Source organism: Desmodus rotundus, chromosome 5 (assembly GCF_022682495.2).
Source record: "Desmodus rotundus isolate HL8 chromosome 5, HLdesRot8A.1, whole genome shotgun sequence".
NCBI lineage: Eukaryota > Metazoa > Chordata > Mammalia > Chiroptera > Phyllostomidae > Desmodus > Desmodus rotundus.
This window is the reverse complement of record NC_071391.1, coordinates 159,099,118-159,116,400: the sequence shown is the minus strand read 5'-3', so window position 1 is coordinate 159,116,400 and position 17,283 is coordinate 159,099,118. Positions and strand designations below refer to the sequence as shown.

Here is a 17,283-nt window from a genome sequence, read left to right as displayed (position 1 = left end):
TCCCCGTACTCTCTCCCCTGACAGGGTGGGCTGGGGCGAGGAGGCTCCTTGGTTAAGTCAGGCTCCGGGCAACGTGGTCATGTCATAGCAGTCTTCATGGACCTGCCATGTGCCCAACACTACTGACAGATAATAAACACGCACAGACACAAATGTGCGACTGTAAAGACAAGGAAGAAAATGCCCAGCAAGCGACGAGTGACAGGGCACAGTGGTGCCTATTCCCTATCAGGTGGTTGGGTGACATTGGAAGTAAGGCCTGAATAGGAAGAAGTGGGTCCTGTGGGTATTCTGGACACTTAAGGAAGAATCAACTCTCCAGCAAACAAACTGGTTCTTTTTATAAATGAAGTGAAGAAATGGGGCCAGCAAGTGAGCACAGTGGTCTTTGCTTGTTCTGGTCCCCACGGCTCCGGCATGAAGGCCGATGCAGCGATCCTGGAGGGCAGCCAGGCAGGACGTGGTCAGAGCCCGTGGACTCATGCCCTGTGGGCCAGCAGCCCCCTCTGGTACGTTGCCCTGCAAAGCTCTCACAGAGGGCCACGAGGGGACATGTCCCGGGATGTCTGTGACGGCTCTGTGGTGTGGGGACTGGAGGCGATCTCATGGGCCATTACTAGAGGAACAGGCAAGTAAAACGCGGACGCACTCTATGGCATTCTGCACCTCAGCTGGGGACAGCAGACTGATGTGCACACGGCAACATGGATATAAATACTGAATGGAAAGGAAAACAGTGAAATCCATTGCCCAGTATCACATGTAAGTGAAAAATACATTCTCCCAGAAGAACATCAAAGTCATGTAAAATAAAAAAAGCAAGTATCGCATCACAATGGTTTCTGGGGGCAGGGGGTGGTAATGGGAATAGTTTAATTATTGCTTCACAACAATTCATCCCCGAGACTTAGTGGCTTAAAATAGAAACAATCATTTTATTATTTCCCCTGACTTCTGTGAGTTAGGAAATTGAGAGGGGTTCACGTGGCTGCTTCTGGCTTGAGGTCTCTCAGACACTGCAGTCCTACAGTAGCTTGAGCTGAGGCAGGGCCCTGAAGTGGCTGGGGGCTCATTGGGCCTCTCTTTTCTTGTGTTCTCAGGGCCCCTCCGTGTGGGCTAGTGTGTGCTTCCTCACACCGTGGTGGCCCCTCCATCTGTCTGAGGTCTGCAAGCACAGCCTTAGCTCTTTCTGAGGTCCTAGCAAAGGATCTTGCCGTCCTATCCTGATCTGATTTTTTGCAAATCAGTCGCCCTCAGAAAGCAAGTCTGGGAATAAGAAATAGTCCTGGCTCTTTTATATGTAACAGCTTATTCTTTCCTTCCTCACTCGCCTCTCCTACTTTGTCATAGCAGCAAGGAGCCAGGAGGCACTTCTCATATTCTCCCTACTAACCTCTTTGGATAGAGCACCAGCATATTAGGTACATTTTCCATTTTCCATGTGACCATGACATCATTTGCCAAGCTCTCCACCCTACATCACAAGGGACCCTTTTCTCCAGCTTCCAATTGGATTTCCTTTTAGCTCTCACCCACAGCATCCATGAGACCCATTATGTTTTGGCTAACACTCTCCTGAAGGCCCTAGATTCATGTGTTCATGAATCTAACCCTCCTCAAGGTCCCTCCAGACAGTGCCACGTGGTTTAGGTTTATTTTTATTTTGATACGTCTACTTCCCTGAGGACCAGATGTAGTAACCAATGTAGTTCCACACCAAGTACCAGTTTGTTCTCCACTTCTGCATCTTCCTTATCCCTATGAATGGCACTGTCTTCCACCCAGGTTTTTAGGCCCCAAGCCAATTATCCTTGATTCCTCTCTCAACTCCGCTATACTCTTGTAAGTCCCACTGCCTCCAGACTTCAAATTTGAACCTGTCTGTCTCCACTGTTTTAGTCCAAGTCACCACGGCCTCTTACCTGGACCACTGCAAGGGCCTCCAAATCACTTGCTCTTTCCATGTTAGCCATCATCCACTCCTTACCTATTCACACAGCAGCCAGAGGGGCCTCGGTATTTACTAGACTAGGGGAGAATGTGCTCAGGACCCCAGATGATCTAGAGCTTCTTTCTGCCTACCTCTGACCCACATCTGCCAGCCCAACATCCCCTTTGCTCACTCATCTCCATCAACACTGGCCTTGATTCCTGGACATGAAGGCTCATTCTCACCCTAAGGACTGTTTTCCTCTGCCCATGGCTTTCTCTCACTTATTTTAGGCCTCTGCTTAAATTCCCTTCTGCAAAGACTTCCAAAATGCCACTTCTCTCAACTTTCAACTCCTTCCCCTGAATTATTATTCACAGCGATCACCATTACCTGAAATTACATCTGGTATTGTTTCCCTAACTACGCTGTAAGTTCCTTGAGGGCAGATGTAGTATATTACTCACAGCAGAATTCCCAGTGCTTAAGAATTGCCAGCAAATGGCAGGAGCTTAACCATTTTTTAATGAATTGATCTCTACATTCTTAAACTAGAGAAAAGTTAGGCAGCAAAAGCCCTTGTAAGCTTGCCAATTAGTAAGAAGTCTCAGGCCTCCTCAGTTTCTATGGTTTCTATCCAGATGTCTAGCCAAAATTTAATCGGTTAGGCATCAATATTATATATAACTAGGGAAAAAATTCATTCACTAACTCAAACAGCTAATTTATATCCACACTGTCACTTTCTTAAAGAACAAAACCAATTCCTATTAAATAATATTTTTACATCTCTTCAAGTCCATTGTCATTTACTCAAGTGATGATGTATCAGTTAACTGTTTAAACTTTTAGAAATGTTAAATTTCAAACCAATTTTCCTGAAAACCTGAGTTGGTTAATGTACAGGCATCTGTGTAGACACATAAATGAGTCATGAATCTTAACTGGAAAATTACTGATTCTGGACATAAAAAAATTGTACTACTTTGTACCACACCTCACTTGTACTCACTTTCATCGGACACCCCGCATCACTGGGTTTTCATCGTAGTTGGCAGCATTTCTGTTCCAGCTCATTAGTCCCAGCCAATAGTTTCTTAGCCAGAATTGGAGCTTTTGGGTCTCCACATATAGAGAGTCCAGGCATTCTGAAGACATGCAAAGTCTACAGGACTGGAGGAAGGCGGCAGTGAAGCTTAGAAAATACCCAGGAAAGCAGCAATGCCCACATCTTGTGTTATCAGTGTGACTGGACTGTTTGCACTTCGGTTTACTACAACTCATCAATCTGTCACTTTAAGAATGATTTTAGTCATGTCCACCCCAAAGCTGTGAGAAGGCAGGAGTTAGCTAAGGAAGCATTTCTTCAGTCTTTGGGACTTCGCTACTTAGTCCAGGCACAGCTGAGCTCGGGATGAACTGTGGGGTGGAGTCATTTGTCTTATGTATTGAAGTCAATCAACACATACAAAGTTGTTATTTTTAGAAGTTACACGTATTTTGAAAGAACACTTTTTTTTTCTTTTAATTAAGGCTACTAGTAGAACACTAACTAAACATAGTTTCCCTTATGATAGTTGAAACCAATACCCTGTGAGGCAAAAGCAATGAATAATCTTTGCCTCAATAAGAGACACATGAATTCCTGAAGATTGTATTTCCCATTCTGTATTAAGAACATTCAAAAACCATCACAAAAACTCAGACACTGAATTTATTTAACTAATATAAGTTTATGCATTTGGTATATTTGATTTTTTATTTGAAAAAGCACATGCATGTTAAAATAGTTTTGATAGAAATTTTTTATAAATGTAATTTAAAAAATCAAACTTTGTATGGTTAGTGAGGGATGTTTAAAACATTCAGCACACGTTTCTCTTTCTTCAGATTCTTAGATTAGGAAAGCACATGTTTTGGACTTCTCATCTGCCAAATGAGCTCAATTTAAAGCTAAATTAAACTCCCATCCTCCACCAAAATAAAAGACAAAATCCAGCTTTTCTCAGTAACTAGAGAAGTGTGGCTGTTTTTACAATACTGCCCTTTTTCTTAGAATACCTCCTTTTCCATTCCATAAACATTTATGGCTGGCAATAAAGGGATGCTTCTTGTTGTATATCCACTGTCTTTTTAAAGTTTTGCACTAATCCTAGTATCAAGCATAGGGAATAAAGGCAGGAGTCCTACCCACACTTTTTTTTTTTAAGTTCATAAATTCCATTTCTTATAAATGCTGTATTCTATCATTCTAAGAAGCACCTTTTTGAACACCTCTATGATCAGGATGTACCTTTAAGTGATGCCAGCTCACCATCAACAGGATGGCCTTTGGCTCCTGGCTCCTGTCCTTCTCCAGCAGGGCCACTCTCCTCCCCGATTTGCCCAGCCTTTCTCCCCAGCCTGGTTGGCAGCCCCTCTGGCCTGTGTCCTCTCTCAGCCCAGTGAGACCTTGCTGGCCCCTGGATTGAAAACTGAGGGATTTCAAACCAGGCAGGCACACGGCAGGTCAGGGTGTAGGAATCTGTCATAATCCAGTTCTGACACATGTAGACGCCTAGTTGAGTGGATGACAGTTAAGGGCTAAGGGAATGACACTGTGTCAGAGCTGGTGACGCTTAGTGCTCCACGGAAGTGTCACATAAACAGACAGCATCTTAAATTTGATGGAACAGCAATTAAAAGTACAGCTCAAATCTGTGGTTGTACCTCCAAGGTTAAAAATGACCTGTACAGATTTTGACCCAAGTTTTTAGAGTCCTGTGTAAGCCCCTCATAATTAGTAGGCAGAAATCAGATAATAAATCCGCTGTAAACCAGTCCCACCCCATGGACTGACTGTGCGCCCCACCTCCTGCAATGAGAATGTCCTATTCTTGAAAAGCAGAACTAAATATAATCAGGGGATCAAAACATTTATTTTCATTCTTACAAATTCTATAGAAATGAACTCAAACAAAACAAATATGTACATGTATATATGTACAAAACTTTACTTCTGTAAAAGAATCTATAAAAGTAGATGGTTAAAAATAAAACAAAGAAACAGAAAATTTAAAACCAGTACTATGAAACTGATTTTCTCAAACTAAAGTAATAACAACTTTAAGTTGCTGGTTGTTGTTGGCTTGCTAGGCTTATTTACATATTTTATTGTGGTCATCTATATCAAGGTATCTCTTTTATCTTAGAATATCTTTAGTTTCACTTTATTACATCAAATAGTCCTGAATTCCTTTCCCTTTACAAAGCTTTCAACATGAGGACAAATCAGCTTCGATTTTCTTCTTCCTCCTGGGTCACAGGTCGGAAAGGCAGTGTCATCTGTCCTCGCTCAGGATCAGACATTCGAAGGATTCTGATCAGCTGACTTGATGGAAGTGAGCTAGAAGACGGAAAATTTATTACTCAGATTCCAAGAAAAATTTTCCCATTATAAGAAACTTCTAATACTCCTGATGAAAATATAAATCTAAATGGCTGTTATCTGCTAATAGAGGGATATGTCTAATATCTAAAGTTCAAAAGAAATATTAACTTCCTGCTAAATGCTATGAGTTTTCAGTTGGGAGAAAAAAGAAAATAAAGAAGATATAAATCAACTATTTCTTACTCTTGTTCTTCTCGTCTAGCCAGAAAGGAGCTACCTGATGTTCCTAAGGACAGCTGTAAGTCCCCATATAGTCACGGTGACCACTTTAGAGAGAGAGTAATGGCCCCCAGGACACAGTGCCTGACACCTTAGAGGGGCCCAGTCCGTGCTGCCTGACAGCAGAGTAAGCGCTTTGCTTAGAAGGGCTGGTACTTGTAGCCTCCCAGGAAAGGGCCCACACCATGGAAATCATGAATTGTTTCTTTAGTCTAAAAGGAATCACTAGGCCTATTTTATACATCAGATGGCCATGGGAACCACAGAAGAGCAGATTCAAAACAGAAATAGGAGCAAGCCAGTAACCACATTTAAATCAACGTGCTTCTGTTATGGAAGGGAGATGACGCAAACAACATTTTAAATATCTACAAAGAAAAAATTATCTTACATCCCCAGAACTAGTATGGAGGCTAATTTTTCCTATTATGGGTCATTTGTGCATTTGCACTTTCAAGTAAGATTCTAAAAGATTTCTTCTTCCCGATTTACATACTTGACATATATATTCAGAGTACAGTTTTAAAAGCTACCTCATGCTTTGAGGAGTAAGCAGGATAAATTGCCTGAAACGCTGGGAATCTGCCATCTTGAGTATCATGTCCATTGCGATCCTGCGGTTAACCATGTCCTGGAGAGCAAAGGCAGAAGTTAGGTCGGGGCTGTGCCTGCCAAGCAAGTTCCTCTGAACCAGCATCCTGCCGGCTACTGCCAACCCCTGGACCATCCACTACCCCATCTCTGATGCCAAGCACAGAAAAGATAGTATCTGAACTCAGTCAGGGAAAACAACCAAATATATCTATCTTCCAGGTAATTTAAAGTATTTATAAGTATGGTTCCCTCCCCAAAATATACTTAGCCATTCAAATAATGAAAAAATATTCAAAAGACATGAGTTCACTATTACGGAATGAATCTAATTTATGCAGTAACAGTCACTCAAGAGAACAGTATCTGAAGTGACCAGCTGCAAACTTACTCTCTCAAATTTTCCCTCGATGATTAAGGTGTTTTAAAACTCTGCTGGCCTCCTTCACCATCTACAATTTGTACAACGTGAACCAATTTGAATTTACAGACCAATTTCTCATATCTTTAGGTTAAAGAGCACATCAGTGTACAGAAAAAAAAAATGTTTAGTTATAACAGGTTTTGAAGTGAAATGAATTAAACTGTGTGCTTACTTTTTCTGAATTAAATAATAGAAAAAGAAAAAAAATCAAGGTGCCCCTCCCACCCTTGAAAGCTCCTGAAAGTTGGAAACGCAGACAAATGAATGCAGATATTTTAAAGGACTCCTGGCTGTGGAGGCACAGCACGCTGGTTTAGAATATGGGCTTCGGAGGCGGATGGGGACCCACGCCCTGCCTACACTGTTCGGTGGCTCGTGTGATACAAATTCTTCCATCAGGCCTGTCTGTTACGTAATCTGGCGCAGGGTTAACAAAAATAACCACAGCGTGCTCAAATGGAATACTGTCCTTTCAAAACACCGCCCAGGGGAGTAACAAAGCTGCCAATGCACCCAAAAAATACTGATTCACTTCCTTTGGATTGGTTCTCTGAACTTGGGCACATTTTTCTGAATAATTCCAATGGGGCAAAATGTCATTCAGATTAAGACCTTCTAAGTGTCTGAAAGAGAAAGTTGTTGTTCTGAATTAAATATGACAAAAACGACTACAGAAGGTCCTCATTGATTCTGCCTGGCTGGTGGAAGTCCTGAAGGCCACACGAAGGTGACATCTGAACCAAGTCCTGACAGAGGAGCAGGGGTGCGGCGTACCATGAAGAAGGGTGCCAACAAGCAGAGGCGCAGTGTCCAGAAAATCACAAACATCAAGGGTCTCAAGGTCACCCTTGATGTTTGTGAATTAACATTTACTCCAGAGAGGATAGGCAACCAAGGAAGGGTTTTAAACAACTAAGTAACCAAAATCCAATTTATTTTAGAAATAACACTTAGCAAAATGGTGAAGGAGAACCTGAAGGAGCAGCAAGGTTAAAGTCTGGGAGTCTGGGCAGAAGGCGATTATAGCAGGTAAACGGCGGGGAGGAGGTGGCGATGAGACGTAAAAGGGAGAAGAGGGCAGAGATTAGGGAGGTATTTCAAAAGAGGAAGACGAAAGACAATGTGCGGGTGGAATGGAAGAATCTCAGATAAATCAAAGTTTTGCAGTTAGGTGATTCGACTGGTAATGGCAATCTGCCACTAATCAAGGTAGGAAACCGACAAAAAGGAAGAGGCTTTGGGTGGAAGACAGATTCAGTCTCGGACATGATGAATCTCAGATGCAGGTCGTTTACTAGATTATGTCGGACAGGTAGCAGTTGGGCATAAGGACAAGGGGGACATCAAGGTGAGACTCTTGGATCTGGCAGGTTTCCACATGCAGGTGGCAGCTGGGGGAACTGTACAAGTCTGTGTGGGGGGAGGGGAGGGGAGGGTTTGGTATCCAGTAAAATCAGTAACAGTGTAAAAACTAAACAAACGAAGAAGACCTCAAACACTTCCACGCTGGCAGATGGAGAACGAAGCAGAACAGCAGAATGGGGAAGGAGGAGGGTGGAAACCAGCAAGAAGACACAGTTTAAGGGATGGAGGACAGGTCTGCGGTGGCAGCTACTTCAAGTGAGGTTAAAAGTTCATTTACGATTTTGGTGAAACCAGTTCTGCCGGAGTGGTCTAGACCCAGATCACAGTGGATCTGGAAAAGAACAAGGTGTGAGGAAGTAGAGGCCGACAACAGCTCATCCGGGAGAACGACTACGTGCACCGTGCAGAGCGGAGCCTCACTAAAACCCCACGAAGCAGGAAAGACAGAGAGCTTTATTTTATAGATGAAGACACTGAGGCCTAAAAAGGACAAATGCTTTGCCCAAAGTCATTTGGGTAACTGGTGGTGGAAGTAGGTCTCAATCTTCAGGTTTTAAACTTCAAAATCCAATGTTCCTACTCGCTGTGTCATGCCCGCTGCTCTCTGAAAAGCTGTGAAGGGAGGGAGGGCAGAAACAGGGCTGGAGGCGGCCCAAGCGAGGGTGGTGACCTGCCTTACGTCAAAACAGAAGACGAAAGTGCACACTGAGGAGAGCCCATGAGGTGGAGAGGAAGGGCATCCCGATGGGAGAGAGGACGCAGTCAGGACAGGGAGAGGGACGGGGTTTCTGCAGGTGCAGCATCATAGCAGGAGAGAGCACGACTGCTCTTCAGATTAGTTCCTCCTGACTGTCGGCCATGGGCTGAAGTGCCTGGGCAGGATCTTCCCTATTTTGGGTAAAACTAAAGAGAGAATTGCTTCCATTCAAAAATCCACACCCACCTCCCTTCCCCCAAACTACAGAATTTAAAACTTAACACTACCATGTAGACATCAAACTCATCCAGGCATCTGAAAGGAGACTCAGCAATGGACCACAGAGAAAGAATGAAGCAAACGGTGGAAAAAGAGCGTTCCCCTCCAGATAAGGCTCTCATGTCGTTGAAAGCGGCTCTGTTTCCCTCTCCAGGCTGCACCTTGAATGAATTAAAAAAAAGAAAATGGTATAGAAAAAGGTTCTTTACAAAATGGTTGCCTAGCATGAGAAAGAATGGGTTTATAGTTTAAAATAATAAAAAAAGAATAAAACCATTGTGTGGAAGTAACATCTAATCCTTTTAAAATATTTTATAGTAAAACAACGAGCTGTATAACAGTGGTTTTTGTTTTACTGTCAGAAAATCAAATTGAAAACATTTTCTCACCGTAACTGGATCTAACATACCAAAATTCCAAAGGTTTAACAATAAAAATGCCAATGTTAGGTAAATGCTAGTGATTAAAATAATTTAAACTAGTCTTTCTGGTGTTTTTACAGTTTTTTTCTCCCCTCTAGGTTTCATGAACTAACACTGACATATAACATTGTGGACGTTTAAGGTGTACAATGTGATAACTTGACATGTGTACGTATTGCAAAATGGTTTCCACAATAAGCCTAGTTAGCACATCCATCAATTCATACTTACCTTTTCTGGTGGTGAGATCTACCCTCTAAGCAACTTTCAAAAGTGACAATACAGTATTGTTAACGAGAGTGACCATTCTGTACTGGCATAAAAACAGGCACATACACCAATGGAACAGAAGTGAGAGTTCAGAAACAAACCCACGCATGTGTGGCCAACTAATACTTGACAAAGGTGCCAACAATACACAAAGGAGAATGAAGAGTCTCTTTAAGAAATGCTGCAGGAAGAACTGGGTATCCACATGCAAAAGAATGAAATTGTACCCAAATCTTACCACCACTCACAAAAACCAACTCAAAATGGGTTAAAGACTTGCAACCATGAAACTTGCAGAAGAAAACAAAGGGAAGAACCTCTTTGTCTTACATAGTCTGTGACCTCCAGTCACCTTCACCTACTTCCCCCACACCCGGCACCAACCATTCTACTGTTGCCACGAGTTTGGCTCTTTTAGATTCTGTGTAAGTTATGCCATAGAGTATTCTCTGTGTGATTTCTTTTTTTTTAAGTATATTTTATTGATTATGCTATTACAATTGTCCCATTTTTTCTCCCCTTTAACCTCCTCTGCCCTGCATCCCCCCCACCTTAGTTCATGTCCATGGGTTGTGCATATAAGTTCTTTGGCTTTTCCATTTCCTATACTATTCTTAACCTCCCCCTGTCTCTTTTGTACCTACCATTTATGCTTCTTATTCCATGTACCTTTCCCCCCATTTTCCCCCCAGCTGCTGATAACCCTCCATGTGATCTCCATTTCTGTGATTCTATTCCTGTTCAAGTTTGCTTAGTTTTTATTTTTGTCTTTTAGGTTCAGTTGTTGATAGTTGTGAGTTGTTACTCTACTGTTCATATTTTTGATCATTTTCTTTTTCTTAGATAAGTCCCTTTAACATTTCATATAATAAGGGCTTGGTGATGATGAACTCCTTTAACTTGACCTTATCTGGGAAGCACTTTATCTGCCCATCAATTCTAAAAAATAGCTTTGCTGTATAGAGTAATCTTGCATGTAGGTCCTTGTCTTTCATGACTTGGAATACTTCTTTCTAGCCCCTTCTTGCCTGTAAGGTTTCTTTTGAGAAATCAGCTGATAGTCTTATGGGAACTCCTTTGTAGGTAACTCTCTCCTTTTCTCTTGCTGCTTTTAAGATTCTCTCCTTATCTTTAATCTTGGGCAATGTAATTTATGATGTGCCTTGGTGTGTTCCTCCTTGGGTCAACTTCTTTGGGACTCTCTGAGCTTCTTGGACTTCCTAGAAGGCTATTTCCTTTGCCAGATCGGGGAAGTTCTCCTTCAATATTTGTTCAAATAAGTTTTCAATTTCGTGCTCTTCCTCTTCTTCTTCTGGCACCCCTATGATTTGGATGTTGGATGTTTAAAGTTGTCCCAGAGGTTCCTAAGCCTCTCATTTTTTAAAATTCTTGTTTCTTCATTCTGTTCTGGTTGGATGTTTATTTCTTCCTTTTGTTCCAAATCCTTGATTTGAGTCCTGGTTTCCTTCCTGTCACTGTTTGTTCCCTGTACATTTTCCTTTATTTCACTTTTCATAGCCTTCACTTCTTCCTCTATTTTGCATCCATACTCAATCATTTCTGTGAGCAACCTGATTACCAGTGTTTTGAACTGTGCATCTGATAGGTTGGCTATCTCCTTATTGCTCAGCCCTTTTTCTGGAGTTTTGATCTATTCTTTCCTTTGGGCCATACTCCTTTGTCTCCGTGCACCTGTTACATTTTAAGAGGTGGAGCCTTAGGTATTCGCCAGGGCAGGGCAACCCACTTCTCTGTGTTGTGGCGCTGTATGTTGGGGAGGGGTCAGAGAGGGAACAAATGCCCCTTGTTTGGCTCTTGCTCCACTGTCAGTCACTTTCCCCACTTCCCACAAGCAAATTGGGCCCTTCTGGTGCTGATTCCCGGGTGGGTGGGTTCATGTATGTTCTAGGACTCCATGAGCCCCTCCAAGGGACTATCGTGTGAAACTGGCAGTTTTTCCTGCTGCTGCAACTCTCACAGGTTTTTTCAGTCAGAGGTTTTGGGGCTTTATTTCCCCACGCTGGAACCCTGGGTTGTGTGGTCTGTCCCACTCCCCAGTTGTTCCTTACAGTTTATCCACATGCAAATGTGGGACTACCTGGTCCTCTAGCTGCCACCTCGCCAGCCCTGGTCCTCCAGCCGCCACCTTGCCGCATGTCCTCTCCACCCTGACTGCCTGTCTCTGCCCCTCCTACTGGTCTGGATGGATGTTTCTTCTTTAACTCTGTGGTTGTCGACTTCCACAAAGTTCGATTTCCTGGCAGTTCTGGTTGTTTTTTGTTTTTAAATTGATTGTCATCCTTCTTTTGGCTGTCTGAGGAAGCAAAGTGTATCTACCTATGCTTCTAACTTGGCTGGAACTCTGTGTGACTTATTTCAATTAACATAATGCCGTCAGGTTCATCCACATTGTCACATGGATGTCAATTCCCTTCCCTTTTTAATGTTAAATTACAGTATATTCTCTGTGTGTGTGTATCACATTTTCTTTATCCATTCATCTGTTAATGGACACATAGATGGTTTCCATATCTAGGCTGCTTTAGATGATGCTGCAGTGAACATGTGGGTGCAGATGTGATTTCACCTCCTTTGGCTATATAACCAAAGCTTGTACTTTTGGTGTCAAATCCCAATAATCATTGCCAAGGCCAGTATCAAGGAGCTTTTTTCCCTAGGTTTTCTTCTAGATTTCAAACTGTGTTAAAAGCTATAGAAATCAAGAAATGTGACTGCTTCCAGATTCATTCTTTTTTTTCTCAAGATTGCTTTGGCTCTTCAGGGTCTTTTGTGGGTCCACACAAATTTTAGGATATTTTTTCCTATTTTTGTGAGCAATGCCACTATAATCTCGATAAGGACTGAATCGAATCTATTCAGGCTTTGGAAAGTATGGACATTTTAACAATATTAATTCTTCTGATACATCAACACGGATCTTTCCATTTATCTGTGTCATCTTTGACTTCTTTTATCAATGTGTTATAGTTTCCAGTGTACAGATCTTTCACCTCTTTGGTTAAATTTACTCTTAAGTATTTTATTGTTTTTGATGCTATAGTAAATGCCACTGTTTTGTTTCTTTTTTTCAAACACTTCTAAGTGCCAAGATAATCTTTTGTTACTTGAATTCCAGTGACACCTAGTGGTTAAGCTGCTTTAAAAGCAATTACTGAATGTCAAAAAGACACAGGCCAACTTAAATAGGCTCATGCTGGCCAAAGAATGCAACATCAGTAAGCGAAAATTCATAAAATCTCTTAGAAAAATGCCCCCTTTAATACATAAGGGCTCATGGGAACAAGAAAATGGCAATTAATAAATTTCCTGAGAAGATAGTACATTTGAACATTAGGAGGCATCTGAACATTAGAAGGTGCCTTATTTCATTCTGACAGAATTCCACATGCACATACATGCTACACAGGATGTACCAGCCAACTGTATATTACAACATTTTATCATACATGTTTTGGCAGACATGTGGCTTCACATAAATTCTGAATTTAAACATACACTAGAATGTTATATTTATCATCTGTAAGTCTGAATCCTCCATGAAAATCCAAATGAAAAAGCAACACTAACATAAGCAGTAAAAAGCCAAACCAAATAAACAACAGCAAAAACACATATAAAGGAAGTAAGCAACAGGATGCAATCTTGTGCTCCAAACTGCATTTTGTATCAACCTAATGAATGCCCCGAATGAATCATGGAGGTCTAAATCTTACTTCTGGTTTATTACTAACTTATCGTGGGACTTCAGTGTCAGTTTCCTCTTTTGAGAAATGAAGACTAGATAACCAGATTCTTAGAGCAATAATATTCTTTTGAACAATAGGGGTAATAATGTTAGAAAGTCTAGCTTCATTTGTCTTGTACAGTTAGCTCTGGAGAAATAATACCCAAACACATCTAATGCTTTCTTCTTTTTTTATTTTTATTAGAGTATGAATTATTTATATAGTAGGGAATAAAGCATAAGTGTTTGGCTCAATTTTTATACAAACACACACACACACACACACACACACACTGAGTAACCACTACTCAGGTAGAGACAGAACATTGCTCGCATCTCAGCAAATTCTGTGTTCTCTCCCAGTCACCAATGCCCAAAAGGTAGCCACTGCTCTGACTTAAGTGGCAGAGCTGTACTGTGCTGGTTTTTGAAGAGTGGAGTTGCTTTCACAGATACTACCAGATAGGTTTCCAAATTCGTTCTACCACATGACACTCCCACTGGCAGGGTACGAGAGTTCTAAGCCTGCACCCTCACCAACATACAGTATCACCAGTCTAACTCATTTCAGTCGCACCAATAGTGATGTGGTAGTAACTTACTGTGATATAAATTTGTGTTTCTCTGATGACTAATGACTGAACACTTTTTCATGTGCTTGTCTGCCATTTGGACACTTTAATTTATGAAGTTCCTGTGTAAGCCTTTTGATTGCTTTTAAATGTACTGTCATTCTTTTTCTCAATTATTATTATTCTTTAAAATTTTAAATGAGTCCTTTGTTGTGAGTGTTTATGTACACACACACACACATGTATATATTACCAACTATTACTCATTCTAAGTATTAACATGGAAGTATGAAGTTTATGGCAACTAAAAATAGTTAGCAATTATTTGAAAATTTTGCTCCAATTATTTAGAGTGGGTAGCTGCTCTTGACCTCTTGACTATACAATTTTTAAATGACATATCCTCCACCTTCTCGTTCAATGCCACGTGATTATGAAAGAATCCATAAAGATAGACTCCACAAAGTCAAATGCGGTCAAATCTCTATCCAAGAAAGGCCAGATCTAGATACACCTTCAGAAATAAGTAGTACAAACACAATTACATGGGGTAGAATATACTTTGAGAAATCTTTTCTTGGCTTTCTATAGTGAGACCAGAGACAATGGACCTTCTATAATGTCCCATATAATTTAAAAGAGAAACTGATAGAGTAGGAAGAGAAAGTAAACACTTATCACTGAAATACAATTCTTAATTTTCATCATAAGAAAATGTGGTTGTCTGGAGGGGGAAAAAAAACAACAAAAAAATCCCTACAATGGCAGCTTTAGCCAGTAATTTCAACACTTTGGCAAAGCACCTCCTAATAATCAACATGCAAAGTTAAGATACTTACTGATATAGTAAGAGTTTCATTCTTGTGGTCAAAATTCATTTTTCCACAATAGGCCCGCTGAGATAATAAGTTGTCAAAGTACAATTTGCATCGTAAAGTCAAACACCTTGAAATAAAAAAATTGGGCATATTTAAAAGAATATAAAGATACAGAAGTATATATTCAGCATGATCTCTAAACCGGCATGTAAGACCAGACAGAAATAGGCCAAAATGTTAACATTAGTTGGCAATTTTATAGGTGGAGTTTTAGGTGACTTCCCCCCCTTTTTATATTTTGGTTGTGTCTCCACATTTTTTACCACAAACCTCTACAAAATGAATAAAGATGTCACCTCAATTTAATATATCCCGTTGTTTCAGCCTGTTCATATATGGATTATATGATTGTATCAACCCATCACCCTAATAAAGAAGATGTAAGCCTCATCCGTAAGAGCACTGGACTCTAGCAGTGATGCTAATGGATGAAAGACCTATTCATCTGCCTCTCTCCTCTCAACTTTATAGTTGCAAAAAGAAGGGGGAAAAGCAACCTCTTAATTACTGTATCTGTAACACCCTACACACCGTCTGGCTCAATGCAAACTCCCCCGGTCCATCTCTATTTGTCAAATGGCATTCTGCTGGCAGGAAGTCCTTTTTCTTCAATTACTTAATTCACTTATCCACCTTTCTATTTATCAGAATGCAACCACAGACTCTTATTTTATTCACTGGGTTACCATCTACCACTGACCTCATCTACTTTAACCCTCAAATTGTCACAGATTTCACCTGTAGGAGCCCCTTCAACGTGCCTCCTACATTTCCATCATGACTCCAAGTGTTTTGAGTACCTCCTTACTTTCTGGCACAGCAAGAGACTCATCTGTACCTCCCCTGCTCTGGAATCAACCATTTCTCCAAGGAGCGTTGATTCCTTTCGGGTGGGAAATGGTATTTACCAAATAAGATCTGGGTGATAGGTGACTGGCTGTATTCCTCAATATTTTTGCTCCTTAATTAATCTAAGGCTCATTTCTTCAGAGTAACTATCACTTATTCTTTTCTTTCCTAATTTCCTTCCTCAACTGCATTAAATCTCCACACTAGAAAATACTGACAGACTGAGTTTTCTTTTGTGCCACAGCAATGACTGTAGGCTGGTTTTCAGAATTTTCTGTTAACTTTTTTCTCACAATACAGACACATATTTTTCAACTTCCACTCATGGGATGTCTAAGAGAGTCTTTTCTCGTAAAATGGCAAGGTTCTGCAGTGTAGAGAAATAAACAATTTTTAAAATTTGATAATTCTGATTCTACTCCTAAGATTGGGTAAACAAAATAAAACATATCAAAGAAACATACCAAAAGTAATAAACTGTAAGACCAATACTTTTACAGAAAATACTTTAAATAGCAATTTTTTAGATAATGATAAACAAATCCTACTGCTTCTAGAAAAATGTAGTTATATGCATTGGGTTTTCTCTTCTGCCTGAAACAAATTAAAAAACTGGACAAAATGTATGAAACAAGTTTTCAGACTCTGGACATCAGACAGCACAGGCATTTCCAGTGACACTCATCTCCCAAAGACAGGAAATAAACCCAGCTTTACAGTTGCCCCAAATTACTACTTACGGAAAGAGTAAAGGGTGGGTGGAAACCTAAGTGGAGCCCGGGACTTCCCTGATGGTGGACCCAGAGCCAGCAGAGTGGGGAGGCCAAAGTGCCTCTGGGTAATGAGGCGGAGTCTGCAGGTCACCAGAGGGGAGTTTGCAGAAAGCGGCGCAGACGCAGAACCGAGGGCACCTGGAGGGTCTGGAGAGGGGCCTCGCAGCTCATGCAGCATATGTGGGTGGGGAGACACCCCCAGGGGGACAGAAATACCCGGAAGCAATTCCCGAAGGCCACTCAGAGCCAGGAACAGTTCACGCAGTTCACGTTCCCACTGGCAAGAGTAGAAAACCTTCTAACTCACAAGGCATCAGTAGGGTGCACTCAGAAGACCACTGCTTCACAGGTAGGAAAAGCTTAGTACTCAACTAAAGGCTGCTCTGGTCTCACCTAACACAACTGAAACACACATTTCAAAAACTGTCCTGTAGTGTAGTTAGAGAATATGGTAAAACATGCAAAGCTTGTTGCTCTTTATGGTTTTATCTGAAGTTCCATGAATATAATAGAACTAGATATATTTTTTTATTTCTGTAGTCCTAAGACTATAGTTTGGGGTATAAAGACAGGAAGAAAGCATGTGACTGAGGGAATTCCTCTGGGGAAAATAGTAAGTGTAAAGACCCGGGCCGCCTTGGATCCGAACACATCAAGGACCCGTCCCTACCTTTAAATGGTCCTCTGATCTACTTAGGTTGCTTGTGATTTGTGTTGGGGTCAATTTATCCCTGTAAGCCTATACATCTCGAGGTGTATTAATAATACCAGTTTCTCTAATCCTGCACTCATTCACACAACCAAGAAGCATCAAGTTCCTACTAGGTTGCAGGTTCCAC

At 41.2% G+C, this 17,283-nt stretch overlaps 1 protein-coding gene across 2 annotated transcripts in view; it reads right to left on the bottom strand.

Annotated features, from left to right (window-relative positions):
* Positions 1-4,829: 4,829 nt before the first annotated feature.
* SMC6 (structural maintenance of chromosomes 6) overlaps positions 4,830-17,283 on the bottom strand; it is a 60,821-nt gene continuing 48,367 nt past the window's right edge. For both annotated transcript variants that reach the window (XM_053924334.1, XM_024552482.3), the window contains 4 exons: positions 14,784-14,889; positions 8,944-9,096; positions 6,113-6,210; positions 4,830-5,315 (listed from right to left, as the gene is read on the bottom strand). In XM_053924334.1, the coding sequence (XP_053780309.1) occupies positions 5,201-5,315; positions 6,113-6,210; positions 8,944-9,096; positions 14,784-14,889 (472 nt within the window). In that variant the 3' untranslated portion in view covers positions 4,830-5,200. The remainder of the gene's footprint in view (positions 5,316-6,112; positions 6,211-8,943; positions 9,097-14,783; positions 14,890-17,283) is intronic.